Below are 21,907 nucleotides of genomic sequence, written 5' to 3'. Positions count from 1 at the left end.
TAATGTAAGTAGAACTAAGTATTATCTTTTTTAAAAAAAGCCAGATACTGTGTAAAACAACACAATGGTGTCATTTCTCAAACATGTATTTACATGTAGTGCATATACCACAAAACAAAATAGTTGACGACTGGAACTAAGGTGATAGGATCTTATATTTTCATAGCTATTTACTGTGGGAAACAATGAAATGACATGTCTGAAGCAACATTTAATTACATACATACATAAGTGACAAAGCAAAATAGTTTATGAATAAAACTAAGAAGAAAGGATCTATATTAAAAAAAACAAAAACAATAAGCACTACATACTGTGTAAAACTGTCTGAAACATTTAATTACTTCTTGGACGCACATCATTGCACGATTTAGGACCTCTGAAAGCCAAAAGCAAAACTTAAATGAGAAACCATGACCATAAATGGCAAATCAACTATAAATGATAAACCTAACTATAAGCCAATGAGAAAACTGTAAACCACACATCTGCAGATGGGGGTGCTACATATTATTTATAAAGGATAGGATATACATATAAGACGTTGTTTTTTTAAATAACATAACCAGGACAACTCGTCATGAGAGCACCCTTGCTTGCACTTGTACAGTTTTCTGCTTTGCTTGCTTATGGTTTTCAGTTTTTCATTTATCGGTTGATTTTTCCTTTTTAATTTTTTTAAACTTTTTTGGGGTTGTTTATAGTTTTACGTTTTCTCATTTAAGTATTGTTTTTTTCCTTTCAGACCTTTTATTTTCAGCCTTCCTTATCATGCCGACTCAAGAAACCTTCATGGCGACATACACCCGTAAAGTGAGTAGTCCTCAATAATTCCAACCATTTCGCTTGTGTGTTCCTCATGATGGTTCTTTGACTCGCTATGATGCACAAGCAAAGGGAGCGTCTGTGGGTATTGTGTGTTTTGGCTTGAGGAAGCATCACTGCTGAAAAGATGCTGCAACATAGAGCGTCCCGACACACGCAGTTTTCCACCAGGCTGGTCCAAGTGTCGTTGCAGCGTATAATCTTTTTGTAATTGCGGTTCTCTCTGACGTTGCTTTGAGGCTTCCCATTTTCCTGAAATGCACAGGCGTTTTTGTGACGTCTGTCTATCTGTCTGTCTCTCTCTCTCTCTCTCTCTCTCTCTCTCTCTCTCTCTCTCTCTCTCTCTCTCTCTCTGTTTCTGTCTCTCTAGGGATGTAGGCGCCCATGTTGCGTACACCTATCAGGTACAAACCATCTCCAGTCGGAGTGAAAGCGAGCCTTCCCCACCACTGGTGCATGAACTTGGGGCAACCTACTGTGGGGATGGATGGATCCAGAGGTGAGCCAATTCTACAGTATTCATAGCAGGCATTTTCCCCAATAGTTGCGGGTGAAGTGTTCTTGGAATTGGAGGCTGTAGTAGTACATCCTCTAGCTTGTTGCCCTCAACCTCGTGTCAGATAAAATATGTGTCCTTAAAAGCAGGGTATACGCATACCACATGACGAAGAAATAATCAGAATCTGAATCAGAATTGGTTTATTGCCATTGTCAGTCAAAGATACATTCACAACTAGGATTTTTTCTCGTTCCAATGGTGCAACATGAAACTTAGACGGTACTCATAAAAATAAAAATTCAAATATCCAAAGACTGAGAAGAAGGAAAATAAACAATGTCCAATGAGCATAAACAGTGTGCAATAAGCAAAAACAGTGTGCAATAAGCATCAGGTATACAGTAGGTGTGAGGTTTTAATGGGTGATACCGGCGTACTTATTGTTAATGAGTCTGATGGCCGCGGAGAAGAAGCTGTTCATCTGGTAGGTCTGGATATGGACCGTAGCCTCCTGCCTGAGGGGAGAGGGTCGAACAGGGTCTGTAGGGTCAGCTGTAAGCCGACCTGCACACCCCCGTGTTCTGGAGATATACAAATCCTAGATGGATGGGAGCCTGCAGCCAATCAGCTTCTCAGCAGCACGCACAGTGAGCTACAGTCTGTGGCCATGAAGAACTGCTCCAACATCTTGGGTGGCAGCTTGAGTTTCCGCACCTGCCGCAGGAAGAACATCCTCTGCTGGGCCTTTTTTGAGGAGGGAGCTGATGGTCAGCTCCCACTTGTGGTCCCGGGTGATGGTGGTGTCCAGGAAGCCGAAGGAGTCCACGATGGAGCTGGTGGAGTCTATGAGGGTGAGGGGGCAGTGTGGGGTTGTGTCTTTCCTGTAGTCCACTATCATCTCCTTTGTTTTCTGGGTGTTAAGCTCCAGGTTGTTGCGGTTGGACCAGAACACTAGCCGGCCCACCTCCCTCCTGTAGGCAGACTCGTCGTCTGAAATAAACCAGACGAGGGTGGTGTCGTCCGCAAACTTGATCAATTTTACCGAGAAGTGTATGCTGATGGCTCTTATAGGAACTGATTTACTAAGATCCCAAATAGCAGGTGCTAAATTGTGTGTTCACTCACTCTAACAGATTGCTCGGGCTGTTGCCAACAAGTGTAAAAGTGGTGGAGACTGGCATATTCAAAATAGGGTTTTTGTGCTTTAAGTAGCTCTGATGATTTTACCATAGACAACATTGGTTGGTTTTACCATAGACAACATTCCAAGCACAAAATGAAGTAATTAAGTTTGAAGTGATGTAATTGGAAGTGTTAATTAAATAAGCAAAAAATATAGTAATGAGTTACAGAAAATAAATTGATCATTTGGATAATTTTTAATTGATTAAACTCAAGTTTAGTCTGTGGCAATTAGATGTGCAGGTACAGAATGTGCCCATCCTGTGTAATCTTGTGTTTAAAACTTCGGACACCATACCCAGAAAACTGTTCTGGCAGATGTCACCATGAAATGTCACAATGTACATGACACAGATACAATAGAAAATGCAGAGCTGAAGGGAGTCATGTCATAGAGAATATGGCCTGACTCCTTCTTGTGACTCGCTCTAAGTCGGTCCTTAGATCATTCAGAAGCTAAATCAGTCAGTGCAGTTCATCTCAGTTTTGATAAATCACATTTTGGGTGCTACAATATATTATTGAATTTGCATATACTCCCACAATGTGCAAAATAAACTGCACGGCAATTTCACGTATTTGGTGAGCATCCACATCTGTTTGCGTGGACAATCACGTTTTTCAATGTGCAACCCTTAAGTAAATCAGGCCCATAGTGTGTGATGTACTAGGGATGACCAAAACAACACAACACACACATAATCATATCTCCACCAACAATCGCGCGTCTCTACTCCTAAACCGACCATCTGTCATAGTACCAAAACTGACCTGTGAGAAGCAGCACCGTGCCACAGGGCTTCCAGGCTGCTGGAAAACACAAAGAAGAAAGTATAATAGTGGTAGTAGTTTTAGTAGTGGTAGAAGACGCTAGGCTAAATGTTAGGTTGCCTGGTGACTAGATTGTGGTTGCAAACTCTTCTTCATGTCGTTTTAATTGTTGTAAATGACTTATGAGACACGTTATACAAACAATCAATACAACCACTTGCTCCTCTAATTGTGGCAGGCAACAGCGCAAACTTCAGGTTGCTTTCTAATTAGCTATCATTCCGTTTCTTGTCACAATCACGGTTTCCGTGGCTTGGCCGAACTTGATGTTGACCACATACAAAACCCTTTGCCATCGCATTTTTCCATTACGATTGTTAGCTAATGCCTCGATCAAACTACAAGACAAATTTGGTCTTTCCCGATTGCACTATGTCCGACTACTGGCATAAAATCTTGCCGTATCTCGGGCAGACAGTGGCAACACTACACGACATGTATTCTCATACCACCGCATTCCGTTTTTTACGATCACTGGGCTTAATCTTGTCAAATCAAGCACTTTCGGAGAGGCGGAACCAGAAAACATGCGACCTGACACATGTTACCATGGGGACGACAACAACAATATGTCGCGCCAATGTAGTGTGTGTGTGTGAGGGGGGGAGGCGTGTGGTGTTCGTCACCGGTACTCGGGACAGGACGTTGATCCAAGGATTGCTTGAGTTAAAGTATGTTCATGTATTATTAATACAATACGGCTTGCAAACAGGCAACAAAATGTTATGGAGCATAGAAAGCTAGTGCCAGTACTAACTGTTGTACGTAAACATGCTGGCGTTCTGTCAAATTATGCTCTAAATCTTCAGTAAACATTGGTTTGTGCGCATGAATAAATGTTGACGTGCAACTTTGTTGACAACGGCAAGCACGGGCGGCGATGCACCGGTCACAATACGCAATCCTATTGGTCGACGTCAAGCTGCGTTGTCGGAGAGTTGCCGTTGATATGTCACACTACACGGAAGATATCCAAAAAATGAAACATGCTAGACTTTTCATTTTGTTTTCGTAGGACCAAATCGTTGGTCATAGATTATGTCACACGACAAGAGGTTTTGTCGTTCCCAACTAAATACAATGTAATTTGGGCCCGATCTGGGAAATCGGCCGCGATAGATAATCGGCCCAATATCGGGGCTAAAATCCTGTAGTCTGTTCTAGGCATAAGACCATTTATGGAGTGCATTGGGAATGAGGCCTGATTATTGGTATGCGTGTACCCTGCTTAAGTAAATAAGAAGACCCCTCGTTCCCTTCGATACTCACTATTTGTTAGCATGTCTCGACCCGGCTGATGCGTTCAAGACGACGTGGTTTTCAGCTTCCTGTGGCATTGTTTTGAAGTTTGACTTTTATAACCATCTCATACATGTTGATGCACTTGTCTTGCCCCAGCTGCTTGAGGCAGATGCCCCACCCACACTCTTTGTTCAGTCAGATATTTCTTTTGCTCAACTCAGTCATAAAAATAAATTCCTCCTTCCTCCTACTTATACACTCCCCTCCAAAAGTATTGTAACGGCAAGGTCAATTATTTTTCTTTTTTATTTATATATATATATATATATATATATATGTGTGTGTGTGTGTGTTATATACATACATATATATATATATATATATATATATATATATATATATATATATATAAATAAAAAAGAAAAATAATTGACAGTGTTATATATACATACATATATACATGTATTTATGTATATATATATATATATATATATATATATATATATATACATGTATGTATAGTATACAACAAAGGAATTGACCTTGCTGTTCCAAAACCTTTGGAGGGGACTGTATAAGTAGGGGGAAGGAGGAATTTTTTTTATGAGCTGACTTGAGCAAAAGATTATATATATATATATATATATATATATATATATATATATATATATATATATATATATATATATATATATATATATGTATATATATATATATATGTATATGGAGCCTATCCCAGCTATCTTCGGGTGAGAGGCGGGGTACACCCTGAACTGGTCGCCAGCCAATTACATATATATATATATTGCAAAATAGGGGGAAGTGGAAGGTCTTAGACTGGCCAAGTCTATCACTGGACCTGAACCCAATAGAGCATGCATTTTACCTCCTGAAGAGGAGACTGAAGGGAGAAACCCCCATGAAAAAAAAGAGGCTGCATTAAAGGCCTGGAAAAGCATATCAAATGAAGAATGCAACAATCTGGTGAAGTCAATGGGTCACAGCCTTGATGCAGTTATTGCAAGTAAGGGTTATGCCACCAAATATTAAATGTTATTCACTTTAAGTTAATTTAATAATGTCTGTTCCAATACGTTTGTTCACTTGAAAAGTGGGTGGCTTCAAACAAAAGGTGCTCTGTCCTGAGTTGTTTAACACATCTAGATGTAAATACCATGAAATAAAAGCTAGAATTCTGAACATTTGTCTCATTGATCTTTTGATTTGAAACCCAAATTTCTGCAGTATACAACAACAACAACAAAAAAGAAATTGACCTTGCCGTTCCAATACTTTTGGAGGGGACTATATGACATATTTAATTGAGGTAATAACCACAACTAATTGCAAATTATTCATTTTGTTTCTTTACAAGTTTGCAAAATGTACCGATATTTTAAGTCTTTAACACTCTTTATGCTTAACTCCAAAATGGGTTTATATGTGCACTTTCTGTGAGCATGAAATGCATACAAACTATACATATATGCACATTAATTAGTCAATTGCAGCATTTAATATAATTTATCCAAAAACATTATTACTTAAATTTGGCTGCCTCAATGTGTTTATCAACGTGGTTCTAGGCTACTGTATTTTGCCTACACATTTCCAGTATTGGATCCTTGTGTAAGTGTACCTTAATTGCAGTGAGTGTACACATGGAGAGACTCCTCTACTGTATGACGTATCATTGTATGTTGTTTGGCAAGTCTGAGTGTGGATGTTTCCTTAACCACCTCCTGATGTGTTAGTTCCAAAGGAGAGGAGTGTGATGACATGAATTCCATGAATGGAGACGGCTGCTCCAGCCAGTGCAAGAAAGAGCCTTTCTTCAACTGTGTTGGTAAGTCAATTAGTGTTCATATTTTGCAGCCTGCAAGTCCATCCTTAACGTCAGACACCCTAAAAGCTTTGCCCGTTTTTTTTCTCTGTCTGTCTGGAAATCATTACGTTTCCAAGGGGTGACTCATCTTATTTTACAGAGCTAAATGACTGGCATATCCGACATTCTTTTTCACCAACAGATGGATGGGTTTCCTGTGCTGCTCTCCTGCTGCAATCCCCCATTCCCTTCCCACTTTCCTCTTCGCCGTTCCCCCGTTGCGAGCGTGCATGTGTTTGCGCATGTACACAACATGCAAGCAGGCGCATGCATGTAGGAGCTTCTGTGAAGTGGCCGCTTTAATTCCTGTCGAATTGCTGGATGACTGCATTGGCCGTGCTGTTTTTCCACCAACTGCAGGGCTCAAGCCTGGGCGCATGTGTGTGTTTGTGTGTGTGTGTGTGTGTGTGTGTGCGTGTGTGCGTGGTTATGCACAGAATTTGGACAGTATGATGATGGGACATTCGCTCTGCTCCCTCTGTCTCCCCCTACAGGCTGTACAGGCAATATTTCAAGTTACAAAAAAGTGTAAAAATAAGTTAACCTCTATTAACAATAAGACACTGAAACAAGTCGCTTCAGATACATTCAGTTCACTTTGTGTTGTAAGTTCCATCCTTCCTTATTTTGTTATTATTGTCGACTTGTTAAGTTAGCCATATTGTATTGAGTAGCCTGAACAGAAAATACCTAACAACTGAAACCATAGTTAAATTGCATGTGATTTTGTAATTTATTATTAGATTGTACTGGGTTAATTTCTACAGCCACCAGTGGTGGCCTTTCGTGCTAGCATTGCAAAAAAAGGAAAGCCAAAAGAAAATGCACTTGTGGAGTGAATTATTTAAATGCTATGCTAAAGACTTGCAAAACATCCATCCATTTTCTGTACCGCTTATCCTCACTAGGTTCGCGGGCGTGCTGGAGCCTATCCCAGGTATCTTTGGGCGAGAAGCAGGGTACACACTGAACTGGTTGCCAGCCAATTGCAGGGCACGTAGAAACAAACAATTCATTCGCACTCACATTCATACCTACGGGCAATTTAGAGTCTTTAATCAACCTAGCATGCATGTTTTTGGGATGTGGGAGGAAACCCGAGTACCCAGAGAAAACTCAGGCAGGCACGGGGAGAGCATGCAACTCCACACAGGCGAGGCCGGATTGGAACCCGAGTCCTCAGAATTGTGAGGCAGATGTGCTAACCAGTCGTTCACCGTGCCGCCGACTTGCAAAACATGCTCACAGTAACTGTTCACTCTCTTATATTGGCAAAACTAGGCATATTTGTCCTGAGGATTTTGACTTGGAATGTTTCATTGTAATTGGTTTGGTAGAGCATGCTACTGTAGTTGCATGTCATAAATTGTTGATTGACGAAAAAAGGGCCGGCAAAAACATGGTCACTTTCATAATATAATGTCTTGAAAAATATGACTATTTATTTTATTTTACTAAGCCTTGAGCGTAACACACAAGGTTTCAATGTTACAAGGCCAAAATCTCCTTATTACTTATAGAAGGCCTTTAAAATAAGGTCATATCTTCTTCCACTTTTTCCATTTTTTGCTTTTTTGATTCAAATTCAAACACTTGAGCCTTATTTAGTGCACTCTCTTCCTTTAACCCCTGTAAGTTCTCAGAATACGCCATTTCAGCTTCCTCCTGTCTTGGTCTCACTGTTGCCTCCTGCGAGACATCTGTATGCCCCCTCGGCAGCCCCTCAGTTCGCTGTCCAACAGAACAGAGAACTGAGTTTCGTTTTTTTGGACTGCGCTGGGGAGGGCTGGAATTTCGAGGAGGCGGCCCTGGCCAACTTGGCACGGAATGCCATCTTTCTCCCCCTACTCCACTGAATGGAACCCCACCAGCTGAAAGCGCTTTAGCTGTGAGCAGTGAGGCCCTTCTCCTCCAGCCCCGTAAGCTTCCACTTCCAGGCTTTGAACCCCAGGTGGGATGTCTGGAAAAATGGTAGTTGTATCTTTCCTTACCTCTTGACTTTGTCTGATGCCCCCTATCAACCCCCACGCTCCCTTCTGTCTCTGGAATTGGTTTGCTTCCTTCACGTAATCACGTTTCGCTCTAATTTGTTTCTTTTGTTTCTTTCCTTCTGAACCTCCTGGGAATGTAGCTTCTTTTTCCTCCCTTCTGTATCTGGTCTGCTGTTTTCTCACTGCAAAGAGATATGGATCAAAAGGATATTCCCAAAGGGTAGAAAACCTTGATGATGTGAAGAAAGAGTTTTGTAGGGTCTGACCATCTTATGTTCTCTTTGCACCAATTCGCAGAGGAACCGAGCATGTGCTACTACTATGACGGGGATGGCATTTGCGAGGACTTTGAGCGAGAGACCGGCGTTCGAGATTGTGGCCTCTACACGCCCAGCGGCTTTCTGGACCAGTGGGCATCCACCGTGGAGGTTTCCCATGAGAAGAAACCCTACTGCTCGGGCGAGGTGGCGGCTGGTTATCCCGCTGTTACAAAGGTAATGTCCTTTATAAGCCTTCTATCCCAACTACCCATTCATTTGTCCAGTTCAACGTTACAGGTGAGTTTTAGTCGATCACAGCTGACTTTGAGAGAGAGGTGTGGTACGCCCTGGATTGGTCTTTAGTAAATGACCAGGCACATACTGAATACTAGACAAACACCATTCACAAATATAGACAATTTAAACTCTAACCTTACGTCTCTTTTAGGAAAGTGGGAAAGACAGAGTACACAGACAATGTCCGTGCAAGCACAAGAACATACAAACGGGCCAAGTTGAGATTCAAACCCAGAGTCTTTGACTGTGAGGCACCACAATGCTGCCCACCTTCACTTCCATTTTGGTAGTAGAATTTATAAAGTGTTAACTCAAATCTCGCTCTTGTTATTTAACCATCTTTGCATAGCTTCCTCTTGCATCTCATTTTAATCCGTGGATGACATCATCATTTTTGCCAAACAACTTCTTTTGCCGGTTTGCCAGTTCAGTCATTTTAAAGATTGGGATGTTTAATTATATTCAACGCCCACCCCCACCCCCACACCCGCCCAACCTCCCACCCCCTTTGTGGCGGATGCATAAATTTGCCTCTCTCATTAAAGTAATGCTTCTAGAAGACGGGACACGATGCCATTGATTCCACCCGAGCGTGGTGGAAGCATTGATCTGTTGCCGTTGTGACACACTGGCACAAATCATTAGGGCGGAACATATGTCAAGTAGGCACAGAGCCTCACGTATGTGGAAGGGCTCAATCCTCAAATTCCTCCCGGGGCGTTGACATGCTGTACATAAAATCATCTCCTTCAAGTCCTTGTTTATCTTTTCTGTTCATTGTCCAATCTTTTCACACCATTCAAGGGGTCCAAACCAACAAAAGATTCACAATCTTTCCTCATTTTCTTTAATGCGAGAGTAACTCTACCATGTATCATTAATCTTCTCACCAAGAACCATTTGAGTTTTTCAAAGTCATGCGAACAATTATAGTGCTAGTTCTTGCTACTGATGGTCACTGTTTAATGTAAATGCATTCTTGGATGGCTGTGGTCATGGAGGATTTGAAAATGTATGTACTTACTAATTGTGCCTGTGTAACAGCATAAAAAAGAGAGAACCATGTGTACAGAACAAAAGGTCATTAGACATGAGTGAATTTCTACTTGGTTCTCATATACAGTACACTTCATTTACTGATAGCTTTTATTTTTAACGTTACCTTTATAATCATTAGTCTTTGCTAACTCAACACAACTTTGATTGCAATATCCTTACAGTACATACAATGAAATTGCACAATTTTGAGATGAAGATATTAGAGAGCGATCCGTAGCTTTTACATTGCCCTAGGCGGCTTTGTTTATGGAACATGAAGTTGTTATTTCTTACACAAATTGTAGTTGACATGACTTCTTCCTTATATTGTTGACGAAACCAATTCTGGATGACCTGAGGGTCTGAGGTGGTAGACTGCTGAATAATGGACATTTATTACCTATGTGGGTTTGTCAGTTCTTCAAAAAAAAATAAAACAGTAGTACCCTTTGTCAAGAACTTGAGCTTTCTTCACGTCTTTGTACAACCAAAAAGTGGTCAACCCTAAACATTATTAACCCTACCCATAACGCCAACAATATTCCAAACCATTGCAATATTCCAAACCATTGCTACTCCTAATCATAACTCTACCCCTAACCCGAACCATAACTCTACCCCTAACCCGAACCATTACTAACCATCACCTTTACTATAAATAATCATAACTATTAACACCATCCCTAACCAATATTATGCCTAACTCTAGCCATACCTTTAATCCTAGCTCTAACCCCTGTAACTAACCATGACTAAATAACTAATAATTTCTCCTTCCTTGCACTTGATAGTGCTGGCTAGTAAATGTGGGCCAATGTTGAGAGCGTTGAGTGACCATGCATTAAATGAGATTAAGGTTGACCCTTTCTCGGATGGCTAAACTGCTATTGTGAAAACGTTCTTTGGGTTCAGAACTTTGGGCTTTGGGTAGACCTCACTCTCAATCTGTGTCACTTTCTCTGGTAATCCCTGCGCAATAAACGTACTATAAAGAAAGTTCCCTTTGCCACAATCCTACAAAAGTGATTCCTATGCCAGGCAGAGGCAGTAATTGAGTCTGGGTTTCCGCTTCTTTGCTCTGCAGGGCTTATCACAGGGTTTATCAATTGCATCCATCTCAGTGTATCATTGCTGTCCTTGTAGTACTTGTTTTTCTTTCTAGAAAAAGAGGTGAGGCCATAACTAAAATGCATCTCAACGTCTTAAGTGCTCATTGGCATGGATTCTATACATCTCTGCCCCAGGATGGATGTGCGCCATCTTGTCACACACTTGAAAAACTGAATGTGCAAATGAGCCTTTTTTTAACTATATCACATCACCTGTCCTGTTAATAGCTCGCTTCATCCCATGTGGATTAATTTCAAAGCTCTTTGATAAAGTCTAGCAAGAGATGTCCTGATAGAGGACGGCACATTTTTGCAGTGTTGCAAACAGTTGCTTTTTATATTCTGAATGAGTTTGTTAAGGATAGGACATCATTTCCCCCTGATCTCGTAAACAAGTCCTGTGTTGGCTTTGTGTATCAGTCGTGTTTGATGTCCCACGACAGTGTTGATGCCGTGTGTGTCTCGGCAAAGAGAGCAGCTGTGATAGGAATCTTTACGGATGCAAGAAAGGCAACAACAGCACAAGAAGGCACTTGAGGAGAACGAGAGATCGTGTCTCCGCACGAAATCTCAAGTTCACGGTGTGTGTGTGTGTGTGTGTATAATAGTGGGTGTGTTGAGAGCATTTTACATATAAAGCTACATCTTTGACTTTAAAGCGGCTAAATCAATAAGGAATCACATCCATGTATCATGTTTTCACACACTGATCGCATGCTTTTATTAATTTATTAGTTTTTTTCCCCTCCTTAACTTTCAAAAATGATCACGCAGCGGTGCATAGCCAAGAGCGAGGATGGGTAAGTGTGGTTTCGACAAGATACAAGTAAATGATGCGTGGACACATTGAGGCTCAGTAGTCCATTCGCACAATATAAATAATGTACAGTGTTATATTTTGTTTGAAATACAATATATTGCAGGGGTTGTGGAGTAAGATTAACTTGGATTTATTTAAGTTAATTACAATTTAGAGTTGTTGTTTTTTTAAGTATTTTGTTGTGGTTTTTTATTTTGTTTGTTTTGTTTGGTCAAATAAAAAAAAAAATGTTTTAATTGTACCTTAAAAAAGTGTAGGCCAAGTTTAAAATTTAGAGGACCAATCAGGATCCTTTGAGGGAAGGCAACACCGAGTTGCCGGGTGGTGACTGTTTCAAAGTCACTGCAAACTTGTAACTAATGATGATATCAGCATGGATGCATACATTGTAGAAATTTTATCAGAAGTGGACATTTTTGATGGTACATTTTCCCTCTTTTGGTATTCTTCCAAACTTCTACTTGTTGAACTGATTGGTCCGTGATGGATGTAACAAATATTCCATTTATCCAATCCCATTTAAAGGATCTTGGGAAAATACAAGCCCTTTTACAAGTGTTTTCTGTCCACTGTTTTTCAGAATTTGGGCTTACTCAGGGAATGGACTAAGAATAATTTAAGATGAGATAAAAGGCCAAAGTGGATGTTCGTATTCATGAATGAAGTTTGCATACATGTAAATCAGCAAGACTACGACTTCCGCATTGCGCCAATCCAATTTAAGCGCTAGTGACGTTTAAGTCTAGTTCACCAATCAAACGACACAAGAAAGTCACATGACCTCACACACAGCGTCTTCTATTGGGCTTCCCGGGTGATTGTTGTGCCTACCTGGCGGCCATGTTGGGAAGGTCGTCGTGACCATGAAGGCAATGGCGAGCTATTCGTGTTTACATTTAGACGAACATAAACAACAGCTTTCATGTATTGTAGTATTTGTGTGGCACTGTCTGCCCAAACGTGGATATTTCAGCTCACTTAGAACTTTAGAAAACACCGTACAGTAAATTGATGTCTTCTTGTAGTTTTCACTGCACACACACACACACACACACACACAGCGACATCAGAATTTGCACATTCACATTTTATTTAGTAATTTTTTTTATTGAAATCAAAAGTTACTCACTATTTTTTGTATTTTTTAAATTGACATCAGAAGTTAATATTTAGTACTCAGTACTTGAGTAATTATTTCACTGTGTACTTTTTACTCTTACTCAAGTAATTTTTTGGAGGACTCCTCTTTACTTGAGTCACATTATTGTCAAGTAACAGTACTCTTACTTGAGTACAATGTTTGGCTACTTTACCCACCTCTGGAGCGGACATCCTTTATTGCTACGCATTTTTGCTCATCAGATCAGCCAGTTTCGTATTTGTTGCGCTGGTCTTTTGTATTTTCGCGTTGAGGTGCTGCGGGTCGTGGCCCTGGTTGCGGTCCCAGCGGAACCGCGAAGCACACGTATTATTGGCGACAAGAGTTGATCCGCTAGTACATCTTGTATTAATTAGGAAACGCGCCTACAAAAATCGAATTAGTTTACGGATGTTAATGTTGAATGTATCAAGTGACGGAGCGATGTTAGGGATTATGTGACAACACAGAATGAATTAACTTCAAATTCAGAAGTGGCCAATAAAAACAGAAAAATATTGTACTTAATATTTTCCTGGAGGATGCATTTGGGATTAGCCGTTGAAGGTGGTAATACTGAAAAATTAAGTGAAACAGACAATTATTTTAGTCAATTCTTTTCCAGAATGAGAGTGCTTAAAGAGGAGGATGCTATTCATGTGGCACAGCGTGAAGCATGCATCAGGCGCAGGTGGAGATGGGCCTCGCTCAAGTTGTCGGCCAGAACAAAAAAGCAAAGAAATGAGGCAAATAAAATGTTAATATTAAATTTGTACATCAATATGTACTTGAGCAGTGTAAATACGTTTTTCTGCGTAAATAATATATATATTTTTTGCCTTATTGTACTCTTTAGAGTCTTCCGGATTGCTTAATTTATGTTATAATAATAATAATAAAAAAAAAAATCTCTGCAGGGACCCGAGGGAACCCCCAGAACCCCCCTACCCTGTTTTTTTTTGTTTTGTCACCTTTTCCATGCTTTTCCAGCAATGATGCATTCCATGCTGCTTGAAATGGCATCTAGTAATGAAAGGAGTTGGACGCGCTGACAGATGGGGTTAGTGGCCATAAGTTAGTTTGAATGACAGTCCTCTCTGTGTTTGCTGGAGATAATGTTGCTGAGTAAAATTTTCAGTGAAATGGTTCTTGTTTACCATTCTCGTCATAAAACACCTTGGAATGAGCAGCCCACTGAAACCCTTTATGGACATTGGAGAATGTATGTTACATTAACGATCCCGTTCAGTGTTTAGCTCAGCTCTAGCATTGAATCTCAGGTGGTTCATGTTATTTGTAAAGATCAAGCTGTCACACAAGCGCACCCTCAACTCCACTGGGGAATGAAATACGCTACTGTTGACATCATGGAGTGGAACACAATGTTCTCTCATCACCAAGCCTTAGAATATGGCGCTTGACTTGAGAGGGATTGAGTACTAACCACTAATCTGTCTATTCGTGTGTACATGAATGCCTGTTTGCATTTATGTAGAGGGTTTGTGCACATTGCAGTTTCAAATGAAACAGCAAGGCAGGTGATCTCCTGAGATGTTTGCTGCCCAGGCAATCTCTGACGCAACCCCCTTGGGCATCCCTTGAGAACACCATCCTTAATTATATATAAGCAACAGAAGAGGATAGTATTTGAGGTCTCTTGCACTGCCAGAACGTGTTTCTATATGAAGTTCATCCGTGTCAAGGTATCAAACACATGCATGAGGCTTGCATGGAAAGATCTGTAATAATAATGGAATAATCTTTGCAATTCTGTGATTGGCTGGCGAGCAGTTCAGAGGGTACCTCGCCTCTCGCCCGAAGTTAGCTGGGATAGGCTCCAGCATGCCTGCGACCCTAGTGAGGATAAGCGGTATGGAAGATGAATGAATCTTTGCAATTGTTATTGTCATTGAAAGCAGCTAATGGTTCAGAGTGAAAACCAATATTCGTCTGGAATTTAGTAAGGTTTGGGTGAGAAACTAACTTGTCCAAAGAAAATAAAAGAAGTTATGTTAACTGGTCTTGTATAGTTCTGTGACTGTGGAGAGCAAAGGAAAGAAATTCATAAATGATGTAGATGTATTGATTTGACCTGTTCTTTAACATAAAATTCAGGATAGCAGCCAATTTTTGACTCTTTAAATTGTCAAAGAGCCTTAATGTTAGGCTTAAATGAAAGCTCTGCTCATACAGAGACCAGATATGGACAGTCAAATTACAAGTAGGCTACACATAATCACCTCAAAGGTAAAAAAGGGTTTGTAGGTGAAGAGAAACAAACATTGATAATGTATATGTTTTCCATTAGTCATTTCATTGTGAACCGGAAAATAATGTAACACTTCTCAAAACCATAAAAGATCTCTAAAGTTGTTTTCTGAAGTGATGCAACAAATCATACCTCATTCCCAATCAGTCAGGCCCACATCCCAGTGATGTGCAAAAACGCTCTTTACATTTCCACACACTCATGTCACTGAAAAATTCCTTGCTGCATTGAGACACTTTGTTTGAGGTAAGATCTTATATACTCAACATTATTCACTCGTCCAAAGAAGTGTTAGCTGAATTAATTTTGCACCGTTTATTAGCTAGCTAACGATAAAATGAATGCTAATGTGAGCATAAACTGTAACTCAATTTTTGTCGACTCACATAAATCCAGCTGCTTGTCACGGGGAAAAAAAAAGCATAACACAGCAACATTTATCTAATTAGTTTTATCTTGCATTAACACCATGACCAGCAGTTCTGACAAGGTAACTAGCTAGCTAGTTAACTAGGTACTTACATGAATGGTTTGACTATATTTGCAACACTGCTAGTTTCAGATCCAATAGGCCCACCCTAGCTAAATAGCTGATGCCTCTCTTCTATTGGAACTCTACAGTAGTACCCCGTCCGCCCCACGAAGGAACTGGGAAAACTTTACAATCCAAAGCTAAAAAGTGGTCAGGGCTTGACAAATTTGGTCATGTTTACATCACCACTCCATGACAAGCTGGACCGGGGAATCATTACATACAATAGTCATGTTATATCTTAATCTTATCTCCAGAGAAGCATGAAAAAGCCAGACGACACACAAACAAAGTGACATTGCTCAGTGCTCAAGTTCTGAAATTCCAGCCCAGAAGCCTCTGCGTGACAAAGGGTCACAGGGACCATCACCGAAGCGCCTGTGTTCATCTGTGGGTGGGCTTCTCCTAGCCAAAATAAAGTGTGATTGGTGCAAGCAAGGTGAGGACATGAGGCACCCAAACAGAGTGCAAAGCAAGATGTTCAGAATCAATACACAGTCAGCGTGGCGCTCCTTCAAATGCCACACAGTCGTTATAGAATGAGTAGTTGAGGGACCGTCTCACAAGGCTTATTGAGTCAACATCAGCGCTGACAGATCATTTTGCAAATGACGTCATATACCACAATGTCTGTTGGATGAAGCACAGTCAGTCCTTGAGAGATAAGTGATTTAGGAGTGTCTTTCACTCTACAATGTAGATGTGTCAATGCGCAACAATGTGAAGAGCAAGCTGTTCGAACACTTCAAGCTAGAGCTCGTAAATGAAAAAACAAGAGACCACGTTAGCCACCATCATACCGCTCCATGTGATCACTTGTATGGGTATGAAAAGAAGAAGGTGTTGGGGAAGATTAAGATCAATTGTGAGGCAAGAGAGCTCCTGGGACAAGTGGGTGAGTCTAGAATTAAAAGATGAAGTCAGATCAGATATGAAAGCATTTGTCCTCTGGTCATTTATGCTGAGGGTGTAGATGTGCGCTGCGGACAGGCCAGAGCTTCCAAATGGCACGAACAGAAGAGCTGAAGTGTACAATGGTCCCCCACCTGATGATGACTCTTTGAATCCAGTGGTGGGTAGTAACGCGCTACATTTACTCCGTTATATTTACTCAAGTAGCATTTTGGAAAAATTGTACTTGTCAAAGTAGTTGTAATACTGCATACTTTTTACTTTTACTCAAGTATTTATGTTAAGAAGAAACTGTACTTTTACGCCGTTACAATAATCAAAATGCCGCTCGCTACTTTTATTTATCAACTGGTGCACGACTTATCTGGTTTAGACTACGACTTCGACTTCCGCGCCGGTCGCTGTTTGCTCCAAGCCAATTTAAGCGCTTGTGATGTTCAAGTCTAGTTCACCATTCAAACGACACAAGTTAGTCACATGACCACACCCAACGTCTTCTACTGGGCTCCCCGGGCATAGGTATTAACACTTGATACGGCAGCCCGGCTCATCGACTTACCTACGTGGCGACCATGTTGGGAAGGTCAACGTTACCATTGATGGCGCGCAACTTGTGTTTACATTTAGATGAAGAAAAGCAACAGCTTTCGTGTATTGTAGTATTTGTCTGGCCCAAACGTGGCCAGCCAGCTTCTAACTTGGGAAAACACCTTGAGGTGAACTGCAGATGTTTTGTTGTTGTTTTGGCTGTGCATATTAGCCCACATCTGCCCTATTTCATCACAACTGTCTCTTGGGGTATGTGATAATCTCGCTCACACGCCGCACACGCACACACACACACAGACTCACACACACAGACACAGCAATATCAGAATTTGCACATTCACATTTTGTTTTCTTATGTTTTTTATTGATATTCATGCTGTGATTAAAAAAATCTGAAGTTACTCGGTACTCAGTACTTGAGTAGCTTTTTCACTGTGTACTGTTTACTCTTTCTCAAGTAATTTTTTGGGGGGATTACTTTTTACTTTTACTTGAGTTACATTATTGTCAAGTAACAGTACTCTTACTTAAGCACAATATTTGGCTACTCCTACCCCATCTTCATATGTTAAGAACAAACTACCTTACATACAGTATTGTCAGCTTCATCACAACCTACAGAAGCATCGTTCTCGATTTGGTCACGACTGGGAACTAGTGAACGGAAAGTGTTGACTGGTGCATCACACCATGCCTCCCTTGCCCCAGCAGCTTACACCTCATGACTGCTCAGATGAGAGTAGAAGTGAGAGGAGTCAGTATGGAGAGTCAACAGATTCAGGTGTAGTCTTTTTTGTTGTTTTTAATATTAACAAGATCAACTCAAGGCTAAGACCAGGTGATGCTTATGTGATAGCATTTGTAGAAATCGACACAATTTGAGGAAATTGTATGAAAAAAAAATCAGTACACAAACTATGTTCACGAGATGCAAAGGGACGTTGAAGAAACCTTTCTCCATAAGGTTTGAACATGGATGGATAGTCCCATGCAGTTTTGGTCTTGTTCAGGGAAAGACCAAAAGTTAAAATTCAATTGAAAATAGACCATGAACAATCTCCAGTAGCACAACACTAATTTTTTACTGACCTTAATCTAAATTGTTGGTATGTCTCAGAATGGTAAACGTTTACCTCTGAAATACCCAATTGTTTGTGTGCACGCATGTGGTGTTGCTATATTTATATAAAAGAATGGCTTTTGAGACCAACAGAGGGTTTCACAAACCTCAACTTTGAAGCTTTTGTGTAATCCCAATTGAAGGTCAAGCAAACAAATGCTGTGGTAGAAAATAGGTGGCCCACTTTTGTCTTACGGCCCCCCAAAAAAGCAATCGGAAGCACCGTGTAGAGGCTACTGCAGAGCAGATACACACATTTCAGAGAAAAAAAAAAAAAAACAACCAAAGAAAAAAAAAAAACAGTAGCCGGGCTGCCGCTTTCAACAGGAGAGGAAAGCCAGCGCCTTTGGCATGGACTCCCTCGCCAACATTCCCTCAAACCGCACAGACCTCGTCAGGCAGCATGCCAGTGACATAAGCGTGTGGTAACATTAAAAAGAAACCTCTGGGATGGCGTTCCTTTTTCCCTTTTGCTTTTCCCATTTCAATTATTATTGTGGCTCTGCCATGCAAAAACCTCAGTGCGGTCGGCGTGCTCTTTTTCGTGGCACTGTTGACCCCATATAACATTTTCAAGCTGTTAATATGCAAGGTTTTGGCCTTGTTCTACTCAACACAGGGGACCACTGACTGAGGGACATTTATCCTCTCAGCAGACCCATCTGTTTTCAACTTGCCCCCATCGCACATTCACCGATTCCTATATGTTAGATTGCGGTCGACGCTCCCTTACCACCCAGTCTCTCCTGATGAGACGGGCTTAGGTAAACTGCATAATTGCCCTGCCTCGTTAGCGCTTAACGGCCTCACTCTCAGCAGGCCGCTGATGTCACCGCTATTAGCCCTGCACCAATGAGACGGTGGGCCTCAGTGGCTATGGGTGGGACTGAGTGACAGGACATTACCTCACACACCAGGCCCTCACCAGCATTCCGGTAAACCATGGGATGGTGCTTGGAAAGTGGCGCTCGTTTCTCTCTCTGTTGCTTGTTCTTTCTCTTTCCTTCCACAAATGCCTCGCAGATGCTCACGTCTGCTCAGGCTTCAAATTCATAGTATGTATTTTTGCCAAGAATGCGAGAAATAGACCTAAAAACATACCTGTGGTAAATACGTTTCACTGTCATTGCGTCAACAGTTTCCAACCTCTGCAATGTCCTGCATCCCGATATGACTTTAGGATCCATCCCTCCTTTCCACTTGTGGAGAGTTGAAACGTATTGCAGCTAATCTAGGGTGAAGAAGGTGGACTACACCCTGGACTGCTCACTGGTCAACCGCAAGGCAAACGAGATTGCAGCTTTGAGTCGCAAGCTAACCTACACTCAATGCACTACCAATGGCTGATTTGAAGAACCATTAATCTGTTCACTACCACTTGGAACCTATCCCAGCTGTGGGCGAAATGCGGACTACAACCTTGCAGGGCCGGCCCTAGGAATTTGGTGGCTCTAAACTACATTGTATATGTGGCCCCAAACCACTTAAAGCACGGCCGCCAAATCACACGCACTGCTCATAACAAGATGAAGATGAACACGTACACAAAAATTAGGGAAGGGCAAATTAATTATCAATAAATATGTTACTTTATTTCAAAATGTCTGTTAACAAAATCTAAATGTCTATACAGTAGGTTAGTTTTTCTCTTGAAATAGTAAACTAAAACTCCACTTGTTGCTGACAGTATACATTGGGTACTAGTTAAAATTAGCTATTATTAAGTTTAAATGATGTTGCAGTTCTCCTTAAGTTGTCAAGCAAGAAAATCTTGTTCTGATGAAAAACATATTCGCTCAATTTAATACCACATTAATTTCTTTCTAGCCACTGCTTACCATATTAAAGTTACAGTGGCTATATTAAATTTTATTTGTTCTGCAAAAACCTTTTTAAGTAGGTAACAAATGCTAGCCATATAATACAATCAAAGATGCAACGGTTATTAATTATATTTGTAATTCCTCTTAGATTGGCTAACCAGCTAACAAAATACAACCATGTTCTTTATCCTGTCTTATTTGTTCAATCTTAGCAAATAAGGGCTACAACAGTTTAGATTAAACACAATTTATCATGATTTTTAAATAATTGTAAACTAATATAGTAAAGGAGCAGTAGTTTTTAAAACATGTTTTCCTCTCTGAAACATGAGGTGCTGAGGCAAGAGGTTTTATTGTTCAATAAGTGCAAAAAGCAGAACAAATCACCACTAACAGAAAATTCGGTGTATAGTTGGTATGAAAGACTACATTTTGAGCTTTATCTGGTTGATATTTATCTCAAATTTTTTGATATTTTTGTAGTAACAATTCGGGATGTTCCGATCCAAACACATGATCGAAAATTAGGGTCGATCGGGTAACTTTCAGCTGATCGAGATTGGGTGACAAAGATCGGTTTTATTCATTTTCTAACATTTTAAATGTCACAAAGTGACAAAATAATACAAAAGTACAAAGATCTTGCCAAATTGAGCAGTAGTAGCTTTGTTTTATCTTAAACAATGTAACTTGTCAGGGTATTTTTAGTACCGGTATAATATAAGTGACTGACAGTGACACGCAGATTGTGTGTTTGCGTGTGCGTGCATGGCATTTACGCACAAACAGTCTCTGCCATCCCTGAGCATATTTTAAACTGTTCAATGACAGCCCAGTTGCAGTTTACTGTTAAACGAAACACGCAACAAAAATAATTGCACACACTATATTTAAATACAAGACGCACATGATCGTCAGTTTAATGCTAACAGTCAATGGAAACTCCCTTTGACAGGCTAGCTAGAATTAGCATTAGATCACGGGTGGGATTTACCTTCAAATAAGGAATATTTATACACAAATTCTGCAGTAACACATATAGACAGATAATATAACAATACTCGCGGGCATATATTCTTCCTAATCTGTAAAAAAGGAGTTAAATTAATGTTCTATCGCAACGTTCTTCTATTCTTTTTTTTTTTACTGCAAACGCGCATGCATCGCACCACGCTGCCCCTAAGAGGCCAAGGCACGCACAGCAGGAACAGCGATCAGAATCATCAGTCTGACATGTAATCAGACTGAAATTTCCCTGTTCAATGAGGATTACCAAAATTATTTCTATTTTCTACATATATATTGTTTTTATTTCTATTTTTTAATATCAGTATTTTACTTGTTACTTATTTTTCTTTTTTTGATGTTCTTTTAAATATTAAAAGTTGACTTTTGGTAGTTGTATGCATCGAATCGGGACTCGGGTGCAAAAAAAAAAAAAAAAAGTGATGTGGACATCCAAGTAACAACCACAACTTTGAGCAAGCCTAAAAACCATCGAACATTACATATTTTTACACCAACCCTAACCCCAAATCCCACAATGCCAGTTGCAGCCTGATGAAAGAGGCAGAGAAACATTTTC

General features: G+C 40.5%; 1 protein-coding gene across 2 annotated transcripts in view; it reads left to right on the top strand.

Annotated features, from left to right (window-relative positions):
- The window catches only part of pappaa (pregnancy-associated plasma protein A, pappalysin 1a), a 124,006-nt gene that overhangs the window by 46,865 nt on the left and 55,234 nt on the right, over positions 1-21,907 (top strand). For both annotated transcript variants that reach the window (XM_061800353.1, XM_061800352.1), the window contains exons 8-10: positions 1,196-1,324; positions 6,334-6,425; positions 8,753-8,949. In XM_061800353.1, the coding sequence (XP_061656337.1) occupies positions 1,196-1,324; positions 6,334-6,425; positions 8,753-8,949 (418 nt within the window). The remainder of the gene's footprint in view (positions 1-1,195; positions 1,325-6,333; positions 6,426-8,752; positions 8,950-21,907) is intronic.

Source organism: Phyllopteryx taeniolatus, chromosome 15 (genome assembly GCF_024500385.1).
Source record: "Phyllopteryx taeniolatus isolate TA_2022b chromosome 15, UOR_Ptae_1.2, whole genome shotgun sequence".
NCBI lineage: Eukaryota > Metazoa > Chordata > Actinopteri > Syngnathiformes > Syngnathidae > Phyllopteryx > Phyllopteryx taeniolatus.
Note: the sequence above shows the minus strand (reverse complement) of the source record. Positions and strands in the feature narration are given on the sequence as shown.